Here is a 25,867-nt window from a genome sequence, read left to right as displayed (position 1 = left end):
CTAATGATTTTCATATGGACATCAGACAAAATCTCAAAATAAAAAGGTTTCATTCTTCTGTAATACTAACAGAGGTTAAGGAAACTTTTACAGTGATAATATGCAATGGATACCCTTTCTCCACCAAAATCCCAGGTTCCACCCTGGTAGCTACCAGGGTCAGATTCCCGGGTAACGCGACCAGTGTAGTTTTTAACTGACCCTTTCCCACCAAACCTCAATGTGGGTTGCCCTGGCAATAACACGGGTTAAAAGTTTGGTGGAAAAGGGGTATAAATTTGCAAATTAAGTTATTGTATTTCAATTGTAATCTGTGTCACCCATGACTTTTGTTGATGGCTACACCTTTTTCTCAAAGCAGCATATGAAAAAGATAAGCATGAGGACTTAAGAAGAATTCAAGAGGCATGTTAGTCGTTCGTTCGGGGAAGGGGGGGGGGGGGGGGGAGAAAGTAACTGCTGTGTTGATTTTAGAAATAATGTGGGGGCTTTCAGATTGTCAAGATTCTGTGACCAGGATTATACATTTCTATCCCCTTCCGCATATCTATGTTATCCTCTTTCTAGGCGTGGTTTTATGTAACTCCTGGCTGCAATCGTGTCCTGGTATGATGAATAAAAGACTAAAAAAAGCAATGACTGAGTTAATGGAAGGAGCAGGTGCAGTAATCGGTTATCCTTTAGGCAACTTTTGCTCTCCGCACATCCCCTCCTCATCTAATCTGTATAGAGGAAATGAACATATATTCTACCAATAATTGAAAGCTTATCCACCCATTTCTCAGTAGAACTACAGCTACATATTATACAAGTGAAAGGATTTAAAGAAGGAAAAAATAAAGTGAATTACAAATGGCTAGAACATTAAGGAGCTCTCTATTACCCCTGTCCCTTCTAGCTTATGCACCAATATGGGTCTGGGAAGGAGTAGGTGAAGGACTGGCTCTATAAGAAAATAAGATTTTACTTACCGGTAAATCTATTTCTCGTAGTCCGTAGTGGATGCTGGGGACTCCGTAAGGACCATGGGGAATAGACGGGCTCCGCAGGAGACAGGGCACTTTAAGAAAGAATTAGGAATACTGGTGTGCACTGGCTCCTCCCTCTATGCCCCTCCTCCAGACCTCAGTTAAGGAAACTGTGCCCGGAAGAGCTGACAGTACAAGGAAAGGATTTTGGAAATCTAGGGCAAGATTCATACCAGCCACACCAATCACACCGTATAACTCGTGATAACCTTACCCAGTTAACAGTATGAACAATAGAGCATCAGACAAACCTGATGCAACCATAACATAACCCTTATTTAAGCAATAACTATATACAAGTATTGCAGAAGAAGTCCGCACTTGGGACGGGCGCCCAGCATCCACTACGGACTACGAGAAATAGATTTACCGGTAAGTAAAATCTTATTTTCTATAACGTCCTAGTGGATGCTGGGGACTCCGTAAGGACCATGGGGATTATACAGACCAGTTAGTCTTACATCTATAGTGGGGAAAGTATTGTAAGGTATTCTAAGAGATAGTATTCAGAAGTTCCTTGAAACCAATAAGGTCATTAAAAGGAATCAACATGGGTTTATGAAGGACAGATCCTGTCAAACCAACTTACTTGGCTTTTATGAAACAGTAAGCGCAAACCTAGATCAGGGTAAAGACGTGGATGTAATCTTTTTAGACTTTGCCAAAGCGTTCGATACTGTACCACACATGAGACTTATATACAAGCTACAAGAATCAGGGCTTGGAAGCACAATATGCACTTGGGTCAAAAACTGGTTAGATAATAGGAAGCAGCGCGTTCTGGTTAATGGATCTTTTTCAACTTGGACTGAAGTGCTAAGTGGTGTGCCGCAAGGCTCAGTATTAGGACCGCTATTGTTCAATATTTTCATTAACGACCTAACAGATGGTCTAGAGAGCATGGCGTCAATTTTTGCAGATGATACCAAATTGTATAAGGCTATAAATACAGAGGAGGATGCCGAGTCTCTTCAGAACGACTTAGTTAAATTAGAAGCATGGGCAGCCAAATGGAGAATGCGCTTCAACACAGACAAGTGTAAGGTAATGCACTGTGGTAACAAGAACAAAAATTACACCTACCTACTAAATGGGGTAAAATTAGGGGATTCTGTACTGGAAAAGGACTTAGGTGTCCTCATAGATAGCAAGCTAAGCAGTCGTACCCAAAGTAGGACTGCAGCAAAGAAGGCTAATAAGATATTAGCATGCATAAAACGGGGTATTGATGCTAGGGACGAGAGTATTATACTCCCGTTATATAAATCACTAGTGAGGCCACACCTCGAATACTGTGTACAGTTCTGGGCACCGTACTACAAAAAGGATATCCTGGAGCTTGAAAAGGTACAGAGGAGGGCGACCAAACTAATTAAGGGCATGGAGACGATGGAATACAAGGAAAGGCTTGAAAGACTAGGCATGTTTACATTGGAAAAGCGGAGACTAAGAGGGGATATGATCAACATCTACAAATATATAAGGGGACAATACACAGAGCTTGCGCGGGACCTGTTTTTGGTTAGATCAACACAGAGGACTTGTGGACACTCGCTCAGGTTAGAGAGGAGGAGATTCCGCACAATACGGCGTAAAGGCTTTTTCACGGTAAGGACAATACGTGTTTGGAATTCCCTGCCCGAGGGAGTTGTAATGGCGGAATCTGTCAACACCTTTAAAAATGGGTTAGATAAATTCCTATTGGATAAGGATATCCAGGGGTATGGTGCATAGTCATGCATTATAGTTACTATTAATAGGGATAAAATGCAATGGCTGACAGCAGCATCAGTCAGAAATTTTAGTCAAATCATCATGCATAGGACACCACAAATAGGTTGAACTCGATGGACAATTGTCTTTTTTCAACCTCAGATACTATGTTACTATGTATACCAAAGCTCCCAAACGGGCGGGAGAGTGCGGATGACTCTGCAGCACCGAATGAGCAAACACAAGGTCCTCCTCAGCCAGGGTATCAAACTTGTAGAATTTTGCAAAAGTGTTTGAACCCGACCAAGTAGCTGCTCGGCAAAGCTGTAATGCCGAGACCCCTCGGGCAACCGCCCAAGAAGAGCCCACCTTCCTCGTGGAATGGGCTTTTACTGATTTTGGAGGCGGCAATCCAGAATCGTGTTACAGATCCAGCGAGCAATAGTTTGCTTTGAAGCAGGAGCACCCAGCTTGTTGGATGCATACAGGATAAACAGCGAGTCAGTTTTCCTGACTCCAGCCGTTCTGGCTACATAAATCTTCAAAGCCCTGACTACATCTAGTAACTTGGAATCCTCCAATTCACGAGTAGCCGCAGGCACCACAATAGGTTGGTTCAAATAAAAAGATGACACCACCTTCGGCAGAAATTGCGGACGAGTCCGTAATTCTGCCCTGTCCATATGGAAAACCAGATAGGGGCTTTTATATGACAAAGCCGCCAATTCTGACACACGCCTAGCCGTAGCTAAGGCCAATAGCATGACCACCTTCCACGTGAGATATTTTAACTCCACAGTCTAAAGTGGCTCAAACCAGTGAGATTTCAGGAAACTCAACACCACGTTAAGATCCCAAGGTGCCACTGGTGGCACAAAAGGGGGCTGAATATGCAGCACTCCCTTTACAAACGTCTGAACTTCAGGAAGAGAAGCCAGTTCCTTTTGAAAGAAAATGGATAGGGCCGAAATCTGGACCTTAATGGACCCTAATTTTAAGCCCATATTCACTCCCGACTGTTGGAAGTGAAGGAAACGGCCCAGCTGGAATTCCTCTGTAGGGGCCTTCCTGGCCTCACACCAAGCAACATATTTTCGCCATATACGGTGATAATGTTTTGCTGTCACGTCCTTCCTAGCCTTTATCAGCGTAGGAATAACCTCATCCGGAATGCCTTTCTCCGCTAGGATCCGGCGTTCAACCGCCATGCCGTCAAACGCAGCCGCGGTAAGTCTTGGAACAGACAGGGCCCCTGTTGCAACAGATCCTGTCTGAGAGGCAGAGGCCATGGGTCCTCTGTGAGCATTTCTTGCAGTTCCGGATACCAAGTCCTTCTTGGCCAATCCGGAACAATGAGTATTGTTCTCACTCCTCTTATTCTTACGATTCTCAGCACCTTGGGTATGAGAGGAAGAGGAGGAAACACATAAACCGACTGGAACACCCACGGTGTCACTAGTGCATCCACAGCTATCGCCTGAGGGTCTCTTGACCTGGCGCAATACCTTTGTAGCTTTTTGTTGAGGCGGGATGCCATCATGTCCACCTGTCGCAGTTCCCATCGATTCTTGATGAAGTCCCCACTCTCCCGGGTGGAGGTCGTGCCTGCTGAGGAAGTCTGCTTCCCAGTTGTCCACTCCCGGAATGAACACTGCTGACAGTGCTTGCACGTGATTCTCCGCCCAGCGAAGAATTCTGGTGGCTTCCGCCATCGCCACTCTGCTTCTTGTGCCGCCCTGGTGGTTTACATGAGCCACTGCGGTGATGTTGTCTGACTGAATCAGCACCGGTTGGTTGCGAAGCAGAGGCTCCGCTTGACTCAGGGTGCTGTATATTAGAGATGAGCGGGTTCGGTTCCTCGGAATCCGAACCCGCCCGAACGTCATGTTTTTTTTCACGGGTCCGAGCGACTCGGATCTTCCCGCCTTGCTCGGTTAACCCGAGCGCGCCCGAACGTCATCATGACGCTGTCGGATTCTCGCGAGACTCGGATTCTATATAAGGAGCCGCGCGTCGCCGCCATTTTCACACGTGCATTGAGATTGATAGGGAGAGGACGTGGCTGGCGTCCTCTCCATTTAGATTAGAAGAGAGAGAGTGAGATTGATTTGAGACAGAGACACTTGATTTACTGGAGCTTAGGAGTACTGTAGAGAGTGCAGAGTTTAGTAGTGACTGACCACAGTGACCACCAGACAGTGCAGTTTTATTTAATATAATCCGTTCTCTGCCTGAAAAAAACGATACACAGTGACTCAGTCACATACCATATCTGTGTGCACTGCTCAGCCCAGTGTGCTGCATCATCTATGTATATATCTGACGGTGCTCACACAGCTTATAATTGTGGGGGAGACTGGGGAGCAGTGCCAGTTATAGGTTATAGCAGGAGCCAGGAGTACATATTATTAAAATTAAACAGTGCACACTTTTGCTGCAGGAGTGCCACTGCCAGTGTGACTGACCAGTGACCTGACCACACTGACCACCAGTATAGTTAGTAGTATACTATATTGTGATTGCCTGAAAAAGTTAAACACTCGTCGTGTGACTTGTGTGGTGTTTTTTTTTTATTCTATAAAAAACTCATTCTGCTGACAGACAGTGTCCAGCAGGTCCGTCATTATATAATATATACCTGTCCGGCTGCAGTAGTGATATATATATATTTTTTATATCATTATTTATCATCCAGTCGCAGCAGACACAGTACGGTAGTTCACGGCTGTAGCTACCTCTGTGTCGGCACTCGGCAGTCCATCCATAATTGTATACCACCTACCCGTGGTTTTTTTTTCTTTCTTCTTTATACATACATACTACATCTCTTTATCAACCAGTCTATATTAGCAGCAGACACAGTACAGTATTCCACGGCTGTAGCTACCTCTGTGTCGGCACTCGGCAGTCCATCCATAATTGTATACCACCTACCCGTGGTTTTTTTTTCTTTCTTCTTTATACATACATACTGCATCTCTTTATCAACCAGTCTATATTAGCAGCAGACACAGTACAGTACGGTAGTCCACGGCTGTAGCTACCTCTGTGTCGGCACTCGGCAGTCCGTCCATAATTGTATACCACCTACCCGTGGTTTTTTTTTCTTTCTTCTTTATACATACATACTACATCTCTTTATCAACCAGTCTATATTAGCAGCAGACACAGTACAGTAGTCCACGGCTGTAGCTACCTCTGTGTCGGCACTCGGCAGTCCATCCATAATTGTATACCACCTACCCGTGGTTTTTTTTTCTTTCTTCTTTATACATACTACATCTCATTATCATCCAGTCTATATTAGCAGCAGACAGTACAGTACGGTAGTCCACGGCTGTAGCTACCTCTGTGTCGGCACTCGGCAGTCCGTCCATAATTGTATACCACCTACCCGTGGTTTTTTTTTCTTTCTTCTTTATACATACTACATCTCATTATCAACCAGTCTATATTAGCAGCAGACACAGTACGGTAGTCCACGGCTGTAGCTACCTCTGTGTCGGCACTCGGCAGTCCATCCATAATTGTATACCACCTACCCGTGGTTTTTTTTTCTTTCTTCTTTATACATACATACTACATCTCTTAATCAACCAGTCTATATTAGCAGCAGACACAGTACAGTACAATAGTCCACGGCTGTAGCTACCTCTGTGTCGGCACTCGGCAGTCCATCCATAATTGTATACTAGTATCCATCCATCTCCATAGTTTACCTGAGGTGCCTTTTAGTTGTGCCTATTAAAATATGGAGAACAAAAATGTTGAGGTTCCAAAATTAGGGAAAGATCAAGATCCACTTCCACCTCGTGCTGAAGCTGCTGCCACTAGTCATGGCCGAGACGATGAAATGCCAGCAACGTCGTCTGCCAAGGCCGATGCCCAATGTCATAGTACAGAGCATGTCAAATCCAAAACACCAAATATCAGTAAAAAAAATGACTCCAAAACCTAAAATAAAATTGTCGTCGGAGAAGCGTAAACTTGCCAATATGCCATTTACCACACGGAGTGGCAAGGAACGGCTGAGGCCCTGGCCTATGTTCATGGCTAGTGGTTCAGCTTCACATGAGGATGGAAGCACTCAGCCTCTCGCTAGAAAACTGAAAAGACTCAAGCTGGCAAAAGCACCGCAAAGAACTGTGCGTTCTTCGAAATCCCAAATCCACAAGGAGAGTCCAATTGTGTGGGGTTGCGATGCCTGACCTTCCCAACACTGGACGTGAAGAGCATGCGCCTTCCACCATTTGCACGCCCCCTGCAAGTGCTGGAAGGAGCACCCGCAGTCCAGTTCCTGATAGTCAGATTGAAGATGTCAGTGTTGAAGTACACCAGGATGAGGAGGATATGGGTGTTGCTGGCGCTGGGGAGGAAATTGACAAGGAGGATTCTGATGGTGAGGTGGTTTGTTTAAGTCAGGCACCCGGGGAGACACCTGTTGGCCGTGGGAGGAATATGGCCGTTGACATGCCTGGTGAAAATACCAAAAAAATCAGCTCTTCGGTGTGGAAGTATTTCACCAGAAATGCGGACAACATTTGTCAAGCCGTGTGTTCCCTTTGTCAAGCTGTAATAAGTAGGGGTAAGGACGTTAACCACCTCGGAACATCCTCCCTTATACGTCACCTGCAGCGCATTCATAATAAGTCAGTGACAAGTTCAAAAACTTTGGGCGACAGCGGAAGCAGTCCACTGACCAGTAAATCCCTTCCTCTTGTAACCAAGCTCACGCAAACCACCCCACCAACTCCCTCAGTGTCAATTTCCTCCTTCCCCAGGAATGCCAATAGTCCTGCAGGCCATGTCACTGGCAATTCTGACGAGTCCTCTCCTGCCTGGGATTCCTCCGATGCATCCTTGCGTGTAACGCCTACTGCTGCTGGCGCTGCTGTTGTTGCTGCTGGGAGTCGATGGTCATCCCAGAGGGGAAGTCGTAAGCCCACTTGTACTACTTCCAGTAAGCAATTGACTGTCCAACAGTCCTTTGCGAGGAAGATGAAATATCACAGCAGTCATCCTGCTGCAAAGCGGATAACTGAGGCCTTGACAACTATGTTGGTGTTAGACGTGCGTCCGGTATCCGCCGTTAGTTCACAGGGAACTAGACAATTTATTGAGGCAGTGTGCCCCCGTTACCAAATACCATCTAGGTTCCACTTCTGTAGGCAGGCGATACCGAGAATGTACACGGACGTCAGAAAAAGACTCACCAGTGTCCTAAAAAATGCAGTTGTACCCAATGTCCACTTAACCACGGATATGTGGACAAGTGGAGCAGGGCAGGGTCAGGACTATATGACTGTGACAGCCCACTGGGTAGATGTATGGACTCCCGCCGCAAGAACAGCAGCGGCGGCACCAGTAGCAGCATCTCGCAAACGCCAACTCTTTCCTAGGCAGGCTACGCTTTGTATCACCGCTTTCCAGAATACGCACACAGCTAAAAACCTCTTACGGCAACTGAGGAAGATCATCGCAGAATGGCTTACCCCAATTGGACTCTCCTGTGGATTTGTGGCATCGGACAACGCCAGCAATATTGTGTGTGCATTAAATATGGGCAAATTCCAGCACGTCCCATGTTTTGCACATACCTTGAATTTGGTGGTGCAGAATTTTTTAAAAAACGACAGGGGCGTGCAAGAGATGCTGGCGGTGGCCAGAAGAATTGCGGGACACTTTCGGCGTACAGGCACCACGTACAGAAGACTGGAGCACCACCAAAAACTACTGAACCTGCCCTGCCATCATCTAAAGCAAGAAGTGGTAACGAGGTGGAATTCAACCCTCTATATGCTTCAGAGGTTGGAGGAGCAGCAAAAGGCCATTCAAGCCTATACAATTGAGCACGATATAGGAGGTGGAATGCACCTGTCTCAAGTGCAGTGGAGAATGATTTCAACGTTGTGCAAGGTTCTGATGCCCTTTGAACTTGCCACACGTGAAGTCAGTTCAGACACTGCCAGCCTGAGTCAGGTCATTCCCCTCATCAGGCTTTTGCAGAAGAAGCTGGAGACATTGAAGGAGGAGCTAACACGGAGCGATTCCGCTAGGCATGTGGGACTTGTGGATGGAGCCCTTAATTCGCTTAACAAGGATTCACGGGTGGTCAATCTGTTGAAATCAGAGCACTACATTTTGGCCACCGTGCTCGATCCTAGATTTAAAACCTACCTTGGATCTCTCTTTCCGGCAGACACAAGTCTGCTGGGGTTGAAAGACCTGCTGGTGAGAAAATTGTCAAGTCAAGCGGAACGCGACCTGTCAACATCTCCTCCTTCACATTCTCCCGCAACTGGGGGTGCGAGGAAAAGGCTCAGAATTCCGAGCCCACCCGCTGGCGGTGATGCAGGGCAGTCTGGAGCGACTGCTGATGCTGACATCTGGTCCGGACTGAAGGACCTGACAACGATTACGGACATGTCGTCTACTGTCACTGCATATGATTCTCTCAACATTGAAAGAATGGTGGAGGATTATATGAGTGACCGCATCCAAGTAGGCACGTCACACAGTCCGTACTTATACTGGCAGGAAAAAGAGGCAATTTGGAGGCCCTTGCACAAACTGGCTTTATTCTACCTAAGTTGCCCTCCCACAAGTGTGTACTCCGAAAGAGTGTTTAGTGCCGCCGCTCACCTTGTCAGCAATCGGCGTACGAGGTTACATCCAGAAAATGTGGAGAAGATGATGTTCATTAAAATGAATTATAATCAATTCCTCCGCGGAGACATTGACCAGCAGCAATTGCCTCCACAAAGTACACAGGGAGCTGAGATGGTGGATTCCAGTGGGGACGAATTGATAATCTGTGAGGAGGGGGATGTACACGGTGATATATCGGAGGATGATGATGAGGTGGACATCTTGCCTCTGTAGAGCCAGTTTGTGCAAGGAGAGATTAATTGCTTCTTTTTTGGGGGGGGTCCAAACCAACCCGTCATATCAGTCACAGTCGTGTGGCAGACCCCGTCACTGAAATGATGGGTTGGTTAAAGTGTGCATGTCCTGTTTATACAACATAAGGGTGGGTGGGAGGGCCCAAGGACAATTCCATCTTGCACCTCTTTTTTCTTTTATTTTTCTTTGCGTCATGTGCTGTTTGGGGAGGGTTTTTTGGAAGGGACATCCTGCGTGACACTGCAGTGCCACTCCTAGATGGGCCCGGTGTTTGTGTCGGCCACTAGGGTCGCTTATCTTACTCACACAGTCAGCTACCTCATTGCGCCTCTTTTTTTCTTTGCGTCATGTGCTGTTTGGGGAGGGTTTTTTGGAAGGGCCATCCTGCGTGACACTGCAGTGCCACTCCTAGATGGGCCCGGTGTTTGTGTCGGCCACTAGGGTCGCTTATCTTACTCACACAGTCAGCTACCTCATTGCGCCTCTTTTTTTCTTTGCGTCATGTGCTGTTTGGGGAGGGTTTTTTGGAAGGGCCATCCTGCGTGACACTGCAGTGCCACTCCTAGATGGGCCCGGTGTTTGTGTCGGCCACTAGGGTCGCTTATCTTACTCACACAGTCAGCTACCTCATTGCGCCTCTTTTTTTCTTTGCGTCATGTGCTGTTTGGGGAGGGTTTTTTGGAAGGGACATCCTGCGTGACACTGCAGTGCCACTCCTAGATGGGCCCGGTGTTTGTGTCGGCCACTAGGGTCGCTTATCTTACTCACACAGCTACCTCATTGCGCCTCTTTTTTTCTTTGCGTCATGTGCTGTTTGGGGAGGGTTTTTTGGAAGGGACATCCTGCGTGACACTGCAGTGCCACTCCTAGATGGGACCGGTGTTTGTGTCGGCCACTAGGGTCGCTTATCTTACTCACACAGCGACCTCGGTGCAAATTTTAGGACTAAAAATAATATTGTGAGGTGTGAGGTATTCAGAATAGACTGAAAATGAGTGTAAATTATGGTTTTTGAGGTTAATAATACTTTGGGATCAAAATGACCCCCAAATTCTATGATTTAAGCTGTTTTTTAGGGTTTTTTGAAAAAAACACCCGAATCCAAAACACACCCGAATCCGACAAAAAAAATTCGGTGAGGTTTTGCCAAAACGCGGTCGAACCCAAAACACGGCCGCGGAACCGAACCCAAAACCAAAACCCGAAAAATTTCCGGCGCTCATCTCTACTGTATATGGCCCTTAGTTCCAGGATATTTATGTGCAGACAAGTCTCCTGACTTGACCACAGCCCCTGGAAATTTCTTCCCTGAGTGACTGCCCCCCACCCTCGGAGGCTTGCATCCGTGGTCACCAGGACCCAGTCCTGTATGCCGAACCTGCGGCCCTCGAGAAGGTGAGCACTCTGCAGCCACCACAGAAGAGACACCCTGGCCATGGGGTATAGGGTGATCAGCCGATGCATCTGAAGATGCGATCCGGACCACTTGACCAACAGATCCCACTGAAAGATCCTCGCATGGAACCTGCGGAAGGGAATGGCTTCGTATGATGCCACCATCTTTCCCAGGACTCGCGTGCATTGATGCACAGACACCCGTTTCGGTTTTAAGAGGTCTCTGACCAGAGTCACGAGCTCCTGGGCCTTCTCCGCCGGGAGAAACACCTTCTTCTGGTCTGTGTCCAGAATCATGCCCAGGAAGGGTAGACGCGTCGTAGGAATAAGCTGCGATTTTGGAATATTCAGAATCCAGCCGTGCTGTTGCAACACCTCCCGAGAGTGTGCTACGCTGATCAGCAACTGCTCTCTGGACCTCGCCTTTATGAGGAGATCGTCCAAGTATGGGATAATTGTAACTCCTTGCTATCGCAGAAGCACCATCATTTCTGCCATTACCTTGGTAAATATTCTCGGTGCCGTGGACAGACCAAACGGCAACGTCTGGAATTGGTAATGACAGTCCTGTACCACAAATCTGAGGTACTCCTGATGAGGTGGCTAAATGGGGACATGCAGGTAAGCATCCTTTATGTCCAGAGACACCATAAAATCCCCCTCTTCCAGGCTTGCAATGACCGCCCTGAGCGATTCCATCTTGAACTTGAACCTTTTCAGGTAAATGTTCAGGGATTTTAAATTCAATATGGGTCTGACCGAACCGTCCGGTTTCGGTACCACAAACATTGTGGAATAGTAACCCCTTCCCTGTTGAGGGAGGGGAACCTTTACCACCACCTGCTGGAGATATAATTTGAGAATTGCCGCTAACACTACTTCCCTTTCTATGGGGGAAGCTGGCAGGGCCGATTTGAGGTAACGGTGAGGGGGCATCACTTCGACTTTCAGCTTGTATCCCTGAGACCCAATCTGTATAGCCCAGGGATCCACCCGTGAGCGAACCCACTGGTGGCTGAAATTTCGGAGACGCGCCCCCACCGCTCCTGGCTCCACCTGTGGAGCCCAAGCGTCATGCGGTGGATTTAGTGGAAGCCGTTCTTATTAGCAAGCTCAGAAGAGCTCACTAAAGTGCACCCAGCTCGTCCGGGCACAGATTCTAACTGAGGTCTGGAGGAGGGACATAGAGGGAGGAGCCAGTGCACACCAGTATTCCTAATTCTTTCTTAAAGTGCCCTGTCTCCTGCGGAGCCCGTCTATTCCCCATGGTCCTTACGGAGTCCCCAGCATCCACTAGGACGTTAGAGAAATACAAGAGACAGGTCTTCCCCATCTAAGCACAAGAGTACGTTTACAACACTAACCACTTTCTTGCCCGCTATGGACCCAAGAGTAGAATATCTATTGGCTAAGCAGACATCCTGTTAGTAGCTTCCTGGTATATGCTGTGTGGAGAGATTGCTGCCTACATATAAGACGGAGGGATTTCATCTGGCCTGGGAGTGGAATTATATGCAAATTCTATAGTCACGACTCCTCATTTCCCAGGTAACTATTTTCTAGTTCTAAAGGTGGCCGTACACTAGAGCCACTCCTCCGAGGGGAGAAATCACATACGTTGCCCTTGAACCGCCCGGCAGCTTCCTGGGCGGCAGGATCGCATACGATACATCGTATGAAGTCCTGCTGCATACGATGTATCATATGCGATCCTAGCAAAGGCTGCTGGTAACCCTCTGCGATCCACAGGCTCCGATCCGATGAGCACGGGACTGCGCATCTGATCGGATTGACCTGCGATTTGCCACTTTTAATACGACTTCTCGGCCTATTGCGTTGATATCGGCCAAAATGCACTAGTGTATGGGACCTTAACTGTTTATTCATTCCATTTTCCTAAATATTACTCAGTGCCTGCAGATGCATGGTTATAGAACACTAGTCCTCTCTTGTTGCATGGAGCCAAGCTACACTGCTGCGAAAAGAGATGAATATTTGAGAATCACAAGCAGATGCCCAGCTGAAACAGATGAAAAGGAGGGCACACACCCAAGCAATGGCTGCCCCAAGCCAAAAAGACTGAGTGAGTCATGATTTTAAGCTACTCATCCATGCACCCACCCTGAAATTTCATGGAAGGACTTACAAGTCTCACCTCGCCCTCTCTCGGCCAGGCTCTTCCATTCTGGACATATTTGTTCTGGGACTGTCTTTTCTTTTGCCCTCCATCAGCAAACTTGCACAGCAGGGCTTCTGTGGGAGCTGTGGAGATAAGTCACTAATGGTCACTAATAGAGCAATATAAAAACCATGTAACCAAACTGCTTCATAAAGAAAAGACACTGAGGACTCAATGCAATACAATCAATTCATGTGCTTCCATAATGTCTGTAAAATGTCATCAATTAAACAATATGCCACTCTTTAACATAGAAGTCATTACAGTAACCTTTTTGCACCATGACCTCACAATTGTTGATGGGCAGTCTCTATTTGCCAAGAGTGATGGGTGGGGGTTGGGGTTATTCTCCTGCTGCAATACAGATGTGTACTCTTACACCTCTGCTCCGTGCACTACAAGTCGCGCTACACATAATGCGTAAATGCTGGGCGGTTTTCAGAATCCAGAATAATTTTTTGTTGTTGTCCACATTGGAGAATCCTCAATTCAGTTACAGATGTGTCCTCTTACATCCTTGCTGTAACCGCGCTAAACAGTCTTTCAAGTCACGCCATGCAAATGCGAGACTTGGTAACGCAAAGTGTCTTTTTGGGGGGATTTCTCCGCGAGAATGCGTCTTAGTGACATGCGGCATGCCTATATTCTCTTTGTGACTGCAACTGTATTTGCATTCCAAATACTATGTTACAGTGTTTTCCTGGAAAACACTAACGTCGCATTTTGGATGCAGATACAGCCACAATTACACACATAATGTAGGCATGCTGAATATAATATTTATAAGTAGGATCTGCGTGTGCATACTATTAAATTACTTTGTGACTAAGGCGCATTTTCGTGGGGAAAACGCAAAAAGAGACAGTCTGCTATCGAGTCCCACCATGGCATGGCTAAACAGTCATCCCATGACTGTTTAGCGCAACTGCAGCAAGGATGTAAGAAAGCAGATCTGTAACTGAATTGAGGGTTCTCCAATGTGTGGCTTTTTATTTATTTTTACACATTTGAGAAAGGAGTTGGATTCCCAGATACATTAAGGTCTCCAGTCCTATTTGAGTGCCTGCTTCTTTTCTAGTTTTTATGTGAAAACTTTTTTTGTTTGTTTGTGTGTGTTTATCTACATACAGTATGAAACAATCACAGAGAGACAGCACTCAATGTCCTAGAGAGGACCACCAACTGACTGTGGCTGAAACGGCTGTTACTGTCATTACTATCTGACTGTATGGATTTTTTTTTAGGTAAACATCTCTGCTAATAGAATGTGAATGCTGTTTTTTTTTTTTTGTTTTTTTTTTACCTTTTCTGTTTGGAAAAAGTTGGTGCCACATACAGTATAGGGGGATATTCATTCACAGCCGGATCCACTCCGACGGAGAGGATCACACACTTCAGTATTCAGTAGCAGGCTGTTTCTGCCCATTTCCCCTCCCATTCCGCCCATTTATTTCCGCCCTCTTTTATGGGTGATAATGAACGGCCGAAAATGGACTGGTTTTCGACTGCGGCGGGGTCGAAAACACATGGATTCCGCCCGGAAGTTCCGACAGGGTGGAAAAACAACACTTAAATTGAATATTGAACTGTTGGAAAGTTCAGATTATCGGCGGACAGTGCAGTCTTTCCGTCCTGTCGGAACTTCTGACTGTGATTGAATATCCCCCATACTAATCATTTTGAACCCCACACCACTTTCTCTCTGGGACACCGAGTGCGGACTCTCTCCAATTTTACACACACACACACACACACACACACACACACACACACACATATATGTATATATGTATAACCTCTTCTTTTTACATCAAAGCGTGAGTGCTTTTTTTTCTTTTTGTGTGTGCTGGAAACAGTGAATGCATATTATAATAAGAATTTACTTACCGATAATTCTATTTCTCGGAGTCCGTAGTGGATGCTGGGGTTCCTGAAAGGACCATGGGGAATAGCGGCTCCGCAGGAGACAGGGCACAAAAAGTAAAGCTTTAGGATCAGGTGGTGTGCACTGGCTCCTCCCCCTATGACCCTCCTCCAAGCCAGTTAGGTACTGTGCCCGGACGAGCGTACACAATAAGGGAGGAATTATGAATCCCGGGTAAGACTCATACCAGCCACACCAATCACACCGTACAACTTGTGATCTAAACCCAGTTAACAGTATGATAACAGCGGAGCCTCTGAAAAGATGGCTCACAACAATAATAACCCGATTTTTGTAACTATGTACAAGTATTGCAGATAATCCGCACTTGGGATGGGCGCCCAGCATCCACTACGGACTCCGAGAAATAGAATTATCGGTAAGTAAATTCTTATTTTCTCTATCGTCCTAGTGGATGCTGGGGTTCCTGAAAGGACCATGGGGATTATACCAAAGCTCCCAAACGGGCGGGAGAGTGCGGATGACTCTGCAGCACCGAATGAGAGAACTCCAGGTCCTCTTTTGCCAGGATATCAAATTTGTAGAATTTTACAAACGTGTTCTCCCCTGACCACGTAGCTGCTCGGCAGAGTTGTAATGCCGAGACCTCTCGGGCAGCCGCCCAAGATGAGCCCACCTTCCTTGTGGAATGGGCCTTAACCGATTTAGACTGTGGCAGGCCTGCCTCAGAATGTGCAAGTTGAATTGTGTTACAAATCCAACGAGCAATCGCCTGCTTAGAAGCAGGCGCACCCAACTTGTTGGGTGCATACAGTATAAACAGCGAGTCAGATTTTCTGACTCCAGCTGTCCTGGAACATATTTTCAGGGCCCTGACAACTCCTAGCAACTTGGAGTCCTCCAAGTCCCTAGTAGGTGCAAGGCACCACAATAAGCTGGTTCAGGTGAAACACTGACACCACCTTAGGGAGAGAACTGGGGACGAGTCCGCAGCTCTGCCCTGTCCGAATGGACAAACAGATATGGGCTTTTTTGAGAAAAAACCACCAATTTGACACTCGCCTGGTCCAGGCCAGGGCCAAGAGCATGGTCACTTTTTATGTGAGATGCTTCAAATCCACATATTTGACTGGTTTTAAACCAATGTGATTTGAGGAATCCCAGAACTACGTTGAGATCCCACAGTGCCACTGGAGGCACAAAAAAGGGGTTTGTATATGCAATACTCCCTTGACAAACTTCTGGACTTCAGGAACTGAAGCCAATTCTTTCTGGAAGAAAATTTACAGGGCCGAATTTGAACCTTAATGGACCCCAATTTGAGGCCCATAGACACTCCTGTTTGCAGGAAATGCAGGAAACGACCGAGTTGAAATTTCTTTGTGGGGCCTTCCTGGCCTCACACCACGCAACATATTTTCGCCACACGTGGTGATAATGTTGTGCGGTCACCTCCTTTCTGGCTTTGACCAGGGTAGGAATGACCTCTTCCGGAATGCCTTTTTTCCCTTAGGATCCGGCTTTCCATCGCCATGCCGACAAACGCAGCTGCGGTAAGTCTTGGAACAGACATGGTACTTGCTGAAGCAAGTCCCTTCTTAGCGGCAGAGGCCATAAGACCTCTGTAAGCATCTCTTGAAGTTCCGGGTACCAAGTCCTTCTTGGCCAATCCGGAGCCATGAGTATAGTTCTTACTCCTCTACGTCTTATAATTCTCAGCACCTTAGGTATGAGAAGCAGAGGAGGGAACACATACACCGACTGGTACACCCACGGTGTTACCAGAACGTCCACATCTATTGCCTGAGGGTCTCTTGACCTGGCGCAATACCTGTCCCGTTTTTTGTTCAGACGGGACGCCATCATGTCCACCTTTGGTATTTCCCAACGGTTTACAATCATGTGGAAAAAACTTCTCAATGAAGTTTCCACTCTCCCGGGTGGAGGTCGTGCTGAGGAAGTCTGCTTCCCAGTTTCCATTCCCGGGATGAAAAACTGCTGACAGTGTTATCACATGATTTTCCGCCCAGCGAAAAGTCCTTGCAGTTTCTGCCATTGCCCTCCTGCTTCTTGTGTCGCCCTGTCTGTTTACGTGGGCGACTGCCGTGATGTTTTTCCCACTGGATCAATACCGGCTGACCTTGAAGCAGAGGTCTTGCTAAGCTTAGAGCATTATAAATTTACCCTTAGCTCCAGTATATTTATGTGGAGAAAAGTCTCCATACTTGATCACACTCCCTGGAAATTTTTTCCTTGTGTGACTGCTCCCCAGCCTCTCAGGCTGGGCTCCGTGGTTACCAGCATCCAATCCTGAATGCCGAATCTGCTGCCCTCTAGAAGATGAGCACTCTATAACCACCACAGGAGAGACACCCTTGTCCTTGGATATTGGGTTATCCGCTGATGCATCTGAAGATGCGATCCGGACCATTTGTCCAGCAGATCCCACTGAAAAGTTCTTACGTGAAATCTGCCGAATGGAATTGCTTCGTAGGAAGCCACCATTTTTACCAGGACCCTTGTGCAATGATGCACTGTTTTTAGGAGGTTCCTGACTTGCTCGGATAACTCCCTGGCTTTCTCTTCCGGGAGAAACACCTTTTTCTGGACTGTGTCCAGAATCATCCCTAGGCACAGCAGACGTGTCGTCGGGATCAGCTGCGATTTTGGAATATTTAGAATCCACCCGTGCTGATTGTAGCAGTATCCGAGATAGTGCTACTCCGACCTCCAACTGTTCCCTGGACTATGCCCCTATCAGGAGATCGTCCAAGTAAGGGATAATTAAGACGCCTTTTCTTCGAAGAAGAATCATCAATTCGGCCATTACCTTGGTAAAGACCCCAGGGTGCCGTGGACAATCCAAACGGCAGCGTCTGAAACTGATAGTGACAGTTCTGCACCACGAACCTGAGGTACCCTTAGTGAGAAGGGCAAATTTGGGACATAGAGGTAAGCATCCCTGATGTCCCGGGACACTATATAGTCCCCTTATTCCTGGTTCGTTATCACTGCTCTGAGTGACTTCATCTTAATTTGAACCTTTGTAAGTGTTCAAAAACAAATTTTTAGAATAAGTCTCACCTAGCCTTCTGGCTTCAGTACCACAATATAGTGTGGAATAATACCCCTTTTCTGTAGTAGGAGGGGTAATTTAATTATCACCTGCTGGGAATACAGCTTGTGAATTTTTTCCCATACTACCTCCTTGTCGGAGGGAGACTTGGTAAAGCAGACTTCAGGAGCCTGCGAAGGGGAAACGTCTCGACATTCCCATCTGTACCCCCGGGATACTACTTGTAGGATCCAGGGGTCCTGTACGGTCTCAGCGCCATGCTGAGAACTTGTCAGACGCGGTGGAACGCTTCTGTTCCTGGGAATGGGCTGCCTGCTGCAGTCTTCTTCCCTTTCCTCTAACCCTGGGCAGATATGATCTTATAGGGACGAGAGGACTGAGGCTGAAAAGACGGTGTCTTTTTCTGCAGAGATGTGACTTAGGGTAAAAAACGGTGGATTTTCCAGCAGTTGCCGTGACCACCAGGTCCGATGGACCGACCCCAAACAAGTCCTCTTCCTGTATACGGCCATACTGTGCCGTTTGGAATCTGCATCACCTGACCACTGTCGTGTCCATAACATCTTCTAGCAGTTATGGACATCGCGTTTATTCATGATGCCAGAGTGCAAATATCCCTCTGTGCATCTCGCATATATAGAAATGCTCTATAGTCAATAAAATACTGTCCCTGTCAAGGGTATCAATATTTTTAGTCAGGGAATCCGACCAAGCCACCCTAGCTCTGCACATCCAGGCTGAGGCGATCGCTGGCCGCAGTATAACACCAGTATGTGTGTATATACTTTTTATTATATTTTCCAGCCTTGTCAGCTGGTCCTTGAGGACGGCCCTATCTATAGACGGTACCGCCACTTGTTTTGATAAGCGTGTGAGCGCCTTATCCACCTTAAAGGGTGTTTCCCAACGCGCCCTAACTTCTGGCGGGAAAGGGTATACCGCCCATAATTTTCTATCGGGGGGAACCCACGCATCATCACACACTTTATTTAATTTATCTGATTCAGGAAAAACTATGGTAGTTTTTTCACATCCCACATAATACCCTCTTTTGTGGTACTTGTAGTATCAGAAATACGTAACACCTCCTTCATTGCCTTTAACGTGTGGCCCTAATAAGGAATACGTTTGTTTATTCACCGTCGACACTGGATTCAGTGTCCCTGTCTGTGTCTGTGTCGACCGACTAAAGTAAACGGGCGTTTTAAAACCCTTGACGGTGTTTTTGAGACGTCTGGACCGTACTAATTGTTTGTCGGCCGTCTCATGTCGTCAACCGACCTTGCAGCGTGTTGACATTATCACGTAATTTCCTAAATAAGCCATCCATTCCGGTGTCGACTCCCTAGAGAGTGACATCACCATTACAGGCAATTGCTCCGCCTCCTCACCAACATCGTCCTCCTACCTGTCGACACACACGTACCGACACACAGCACACACACAGGGAATGCTCTGATAGAGGACAGGACCCACTAGCCCTTTGGAGAGACAGAGGGAGAGTTTGCCAGCACACACCAAAAACGCTATAATTATATAGGGACAACCTTATATAAGTGTTTTCCCTTATAGCATCTTAATATATATATAAGCATATCGCCAAATTAGTGCCCCCCCTCTCTGTTTTAACCCTGTTTCTGTAGTGCAGTGCAGGGGAGAGCCTGGGAGCCTTCCCTCCAGCCTTTCTGTGAGGGAAAATGGCGCTGTGTGCTGAGGAGATAGGCCCCGCCCCTTTTTCGGCGGCCTCGTCTCCCGCTCTTAACGGATTCTGGCAGGGGTTAAATATCTCCATATAGCCTCCGGAGGCTATATGTGAGGTATTTTTAGCCAAAATAGGTATTCATTTGCCTCCCAGGGCGCCCCCCTCCCAGCGCCCTGCACCCTCAGTGACTGCCGTGTGAAGTGTGCTGAGAGGAAAATGGCGCACAGCTGCAGTGCTGTGCGCTACCTTTAGAAGACTGAGGAGTCTTCTGCCGCCGATTCTGGACCTCTTCTTACTTCAGCATCTGCAAGGGGGCCGGCGGCAAGGCTCCGGTGACCATCCAGGCTGTACCTGTGATCGTCCCTCTGGAGCTGATGTCCAGTAGCCAAGAAGCCAATCCATCCTGCACGCAGGTGAGTTCACTTCTTCTCCCCTAAGTCCCTCGTTGCAGTGATCCTGTTGCCAGCAGGACTCACTGTAAAATAAAAAACCTAAGCTAAACTTTCCTAAGCAGCTCTTTAGGAGAGCCACCTAGATTGCACCCTTCTCGGCCGGGCACAAAAATCTAACTGGCTTGGAGGAGGGTCATAGGGGGAGGAGCCAGTGCACACCACCTGATCCTAAAGCTTTACTTTTTGTGCCCTGTCTCCTGCGGAGCCGCTATTCCCCATGGTCCTTTCAGGAACCCCAGCATCCACTAGGACGATAGAGAAATATATATATATATATATATATATATATATACACATACATACATACACATACATATACACACACATACATACATACATACATACATACATACACTTTTAGATTGTGCTAGTGTGCTGCACAATTTGATTTGGGGATACAATTGTGTGACCAAACCCTTTCTTTGAGATCATGCCCCCTTTTCGCAGCGCCCAATCCCTTTATAACTAAGGTGCTGGGGTGGGGGGTGCGAGTTCCACCACCTCTCTAGGACCACTTTAAGCACTGCATACATATACACACACACACACACTACAAAGATTACACAATAAAGTATTTTTTTAAACTGACTTTCTGAGATAAGCACAGCACTAGGAGGACTGCAGCTCCACTTCTATTATCAGCAGGATGTAACGGAGTCCGAGATCGCCAGAGGTGCGGGAAGCCTGACGATCTGATGTTTTTTTTAAAAGGAGCAATCACTTACAACGCTTTGCTTTGCCTTGAAGTGATTACAAAACAAAATGTCCAAGATCGGCCGGCATACCACACCTCCGGCGATCTTGAGGATGTCATTGGAGAAACCTGGCAAATACCTTCAAGTACATGACAGATAGGGAAAAGGCCCCTCTCAGATGAAAACACCATTTTCACCACAGATTGAGCTTTTAGATATCTTTTAATAAATAGAGCATTCGGGATTGATTCAGCAACGGAGCCAAGGACATGAAACGCTGTGATTTCAACTTGGCCACCTGAAGTCACGATACATAATTCATTAGAAGCGAGAGAAACAAACCATCACTGATAAAGATACATTTCGGATTTTTTAAACCATTAAATAGCAATTCAGCCAATAAGGGGGTGTTTTTCTTGTTCTTTGGGCAATGATTTGTCCCACTCCTATAAGCACCTGGAAATTAATTACAGCAGATTTACCATTACTTCTTTCGGGGCATTAAAGAACAATTTGGGCCTAAAACTTTAAGAGAGTATATCTGATTCCAGAGAATCACTGTCTGTGCTACAGATGAATTAATCAAGCAGACTGCAGTCCTCTTTGGGGCTAATTTGCAGCTTGCGGCCCTGTGCATTGTCATCCCTGTTCTCTAGTCTTTAGCTGATATCTACAGAACAATTTCGGAATGATCCCAGTACACCTGCTGCGTAGTGCACCAAGAAAGCTCACAGTATCTCAACAAGACTAATTATTCCATTTTATCCACTCTCGGCTCTGTCTCTGAATCTACAGCGGCCTCAAGCAAGCTCATTTTGTAACAAAAGGCAAGAACAGAGGAAGCCTACATCCTGACTGAGATACAGCTTCACAATTAAAGCACTGCTATATATGATTGAAACCAAATCCTCTGCAATCTTATTAACAATGCGCCCTTAATAGCTGCAGTCAGCGTATCTTGTTATTGGCAAGCGGATGAGTTGGAGACGGATACTGTCTCTTCCGGGTAAGATATGAATGTATTATGTGGCAATACAATGGAGACTGGCCCAATTTACTAAGAGCTTCATAGGAAAATAACATCACCCGACAATGCTGTAAGAAAAAGAGTTTCTCCGTTTTAAAATCTACAGAGTATTTTTATTATTAATAATCATCTCTAGGACAAATTGCATTGAAGTCAAAGAAAATAATATGAAGATGTACAGGTTTAAGTGGCAGAAAATCTATTTGATATTGTGCATGGGTTTCTTCCGTATGTTCCTAAAGCCCAAAAACATAATGATAGGGTAATTGGCTCCTTATTAAATTAGCCCTAATGCAAGTGTGCTTGTCTGCCTGCGGTAGGTAAATTAGATTGTAAGCTCCACTGGGGCAGGGACAGATGTGTGGCTGTGTAATGCAGAGTAAAAGAACTATATAAAAGAGAACAATTATAATCATTTTAAATAACATATCACTGACATACCTCATGGATATTATATAAACACTACATTATAATACACTGGCATATACAGTATTATCCTTCCACGGCCATAACTGTGCGGAGTTTGTATATTCTCACAGTGTTTGCGTGGGTTTTCCCTCCACAATCCAAAAATATAAATATACTGGCAAGTTAATTTGCTCCCGAAAAACAATAAACCCTAAAGGGTAAATTTACTAAGGTGGGAGTTTTTTTATTTTTTTTTATTTTTAGAAATGGTGATGTTGGTTATAGCAATCAGATTATATTATCTTCTATAAGCAGCTAGATAAATGTTAAGTAGAATCTGATTGGTTGCTATGAGCAATGTCACCAGTTTCAAAAAATTTGCACCTTAGCAAATTGTGTGTGCATGCAGTACAGGACTGGAGCATGAAAGGCCAACCGGGGGAATGTAGTGGAAGAGGATGGGCACCACAGGTGGTGTGACTAGCCACCAAAGCGGCTTGACTTACCATTAGAGGTCTGGGTCGATCGATTGATAGATGAGGGGGGTGGGCCCTCAGGGAGTGGGGCCTAACGGGGGTTTCCCCTGTACCTCCCTGGGCCAGTCTGACTCTCTGTGCATGTACATTTGTTTAGGCCAGACTAGATTGGCCAGGAGGTTCTTATCTGCCATCAAATTGTATTTTTCTATATCCTTGGTTTAAAACAGGTGCACCAATTATTGATGTTACACCAAAAACTTAAAAAAAAATAAAACCCCACACACTTTTTTACTTATGTCTACAAGACATCAGTTTTTCTAATGGGATTGTAATTACTAATTTAGGACGTAGTCACTCACAAAGGCCGTCAACCTATTTTGCTATTTTCTTTATCCTGAATTTTATGTGACACAGTAATGGCTACAATGCACTGACAAGCTATAAAAGTAACTTTAAAAAAAGCTTTTAATACCCAGCACACCTTTATTTGACTATACACCTCATTAGAGGCGTGTCTGAAAATACTGTACTGGAATGAAAATGTAAAGATAGGTTTGTGATAATATGGACATAAATTATTCTTTATCTCTATGACTGGGTAACGCCAACAGTGATTGTATCCAACGTAAAGTAGTAATATAATGATGCTTCATATCCTTTGTGCAAAAATAAGTAGCTCATAAATCTTCCCCCCAGCACATGCTATAATTACTGCCAGCTCAGGTTCTCTATCAATGAGGTTTGGCGATTGATGCATCTCTGGTGAATCACTTTTAATTTAATTCATTTCTAAATCACTCATCCTGGTGATTCACAGGCCTGGGAAAAACACATTCCGAGCATCCCAGTCACCTGAGTTAGGGAGGGCTTGCAGAAGAGAGACCTTTACTGGGGATTCCGGACAGTGGAAAATGATTATTAAATTATAGGTAAACATTTATCTAAATTTGCGGTAAATACTTGTCTAATGATTGTAATGACATATACAGTGGGTATTCAATGCATGTCGGATCCTCTCCGACGGAGAGGATCCGACAGGTCAGTATTCAATTAGTGGGCAATTCCGACAGGTTTTGCCCGTTTCCGACAATGCTGATCCGACTTTATCGAAAACGGGCCAAAATCCTGTCGGAAATGGCAGCTAATTCGACAAAACACATGGAACGGCGGCTAATCCGCCGATCCACGTGTTTTCCGACAAGTCGGAAAAGTGGGCTTTCAGTACCACTGAATAGGTCAAATCCTGATTCGACAAAAAAAAAAAGTCAGAAACTGCAGTCTTTCCGACTTCAACTGAATAGACCCGTAAATTGCAAACAAACAAAAAAGGCCAGAATGAAGATTGTTGCGCCACAACAATTTCCCTGTTCCTAATTCCCTCCTTTACGTATGCTTTGGATAGATCTTTATTCCAAACACAAAACAAAGAAACCCCTTTGACTGATCTAAAAACATTTCGTATTATTTTTTGTGATAATATGATCCTTAGGTGGCACGGTTGTGTCTCAATCTACAGGATACTTTGGAGTATATTAAATGTGGGACAAAGGCCATATGTAAATATTTCTTAGTAACTGCTCAATTAACTTCCACAATAAAGAGAGCAGTCATCTCAATATTAGCTGGGTCAGACTGCATTAAAAGTCTTCCTAATAGTATGCCACAGTTTTATAACTGACTAACATTTTTCCTGTCTGTAAGCAAAAGCCTGTGGAAAGTTCACACAACCCCAGGCTTAGGTTAGAAAAAAAGTTTTTTTTGTAATTGCACTAGGTCAAGAACATTTATTTAAAACTTATCCAAAATGGTTTTGTTAAAAAATAAAAAAAATAAAAATAAAAAGACAAGCCCTTTTTTGTCAACATTTGTAAAATATTATTTTTGCAAACATCGGATCATCGGGAACCTTGTCACTTTGATTTTCTCAGAGCTGCTCATCTGAGCAACCATCAGTTACACACTTGGGGGCTGGGGATGGGATTCATTTACATTTCCCCAGCGGCTGCAGACATTAGTGGGGGGGCGTGCTGAGCCGACCGATCAGCAGCACAGCAGGCAGAGAGGGGACGAACCAGGAAGCAGAGTGTCCATGAGGTCCCTCAGAGAGCGGCAGCTGCAGGAGAATTCTCTTCCTGCAGCCACCCCAACACTGTTTCTGACTGTTCGCATAGTTTACGACCAGATCCAATAACGCAAATGATGCGACCACGCCAAGCAAATGGTTAAGGGATAAGATGTAGAAAAGATAGAAAACCCTAAAATTTGTAACATTTGAGGGGAAACATGTGGCCTGACTGGATGAAAATCTGGTTCTGGGAAAAATGCTGTATCAAAATATTTTATAACTTTATAAATCTCAATGTAATTGTTTTAATAATTTCTAAAAGTAGAACTCCCAAGTATTTAGCAAAACCGTTTTCCCTGGATTTCTGTGGTTCTTCTCAATTAACTGGCCAGAATTGGGGCTAGCTATAAGCTGCTGCTGAGACAGGGTGGATCGACCAATCAGAATTCCCAATGATTTCCTTGCTCAATGACCCCCACCCACACCACTTTCAATTTTAAAAAGGGTACTCAAAATATCTTTTGGATTAAGGGGGTTTGTTCAGACCTGGACGTAGCCGCACGTTTGCACGCAGCGGCCACATCCAGGTGGTCTGCGCAAGTGCACTGGTTGTTGTGCACATGCGCGACCTTACACATTTTGGCCACATTGTGATTGACAGCGTTGTCGCAGCTTTGGGGGGGGCAGTCGGGGGGAGGCGTTCCTGACGGGGGTGGGCTGGGACCGTTTTAATGGCGGCAGACAGGGGTCAGCCTTAGTTCCAATGTGTCCTCGGGAGGCGGCCTCATACATGCTGGGCAGACTTGCCCTGTGCTAGGCGGCCCCCAGCATGTGAGGAGATGATTGCAGATCTGGATGCG

The 25,867-nt window shown here is 45.9% G+C and overlaps 1 protein-coding gene across 8 annotated transcripts in view; it reads right to left on the bottom strand.

Annotated features, from left to right (window-relative positions):
* The window catches only part of RBMS1 (RNA binding motif single stranded interacting protein 1), a 621,011-nt gene that overhangs the window by 61,381 nt on the left and 533,763 nt on the right, over positions 1-25,867 (bottom strand). For 6 of the 8 annotated variants that reach the window (XM_063933644.1, XM_063933646.1, XM_063933651.1 and 3 more), the window contains exon 7: positions 13,186-13,301. In XM_063933644.1, the coding sequence (XP_063789714.1) occupies positions 13,186-13,301 (116 nt within the window). The remainder of the gene's footprint in view (positions 1-13,185; positions 13,302-25,867) is intronic. The other 2 variants (XM_063933647.1, XM_063933645.1) reach the window with 1 other exon arrangement.

The sequence above is a fragment of the Pseudophryne corroboree genome, chromosome 7, assembly GCF_028390025.1.
Source record: "Pseudophryne corroboree isolate aPseCor3 chromosome 7, aPseCor3.hap2, whole genome shotgun sequence".
Taxonomy (NCBI): Eukaryota; Metazoa; Chordata; class Amphibia; order Anura; family Myobatrachidae; genus Pseudophryne; species Pseudophryne corroboree.
Note: the sequence above shows the minus strand (reverse complement) of the source record. Positions and strands in the feature narration are given on the sequence as shown.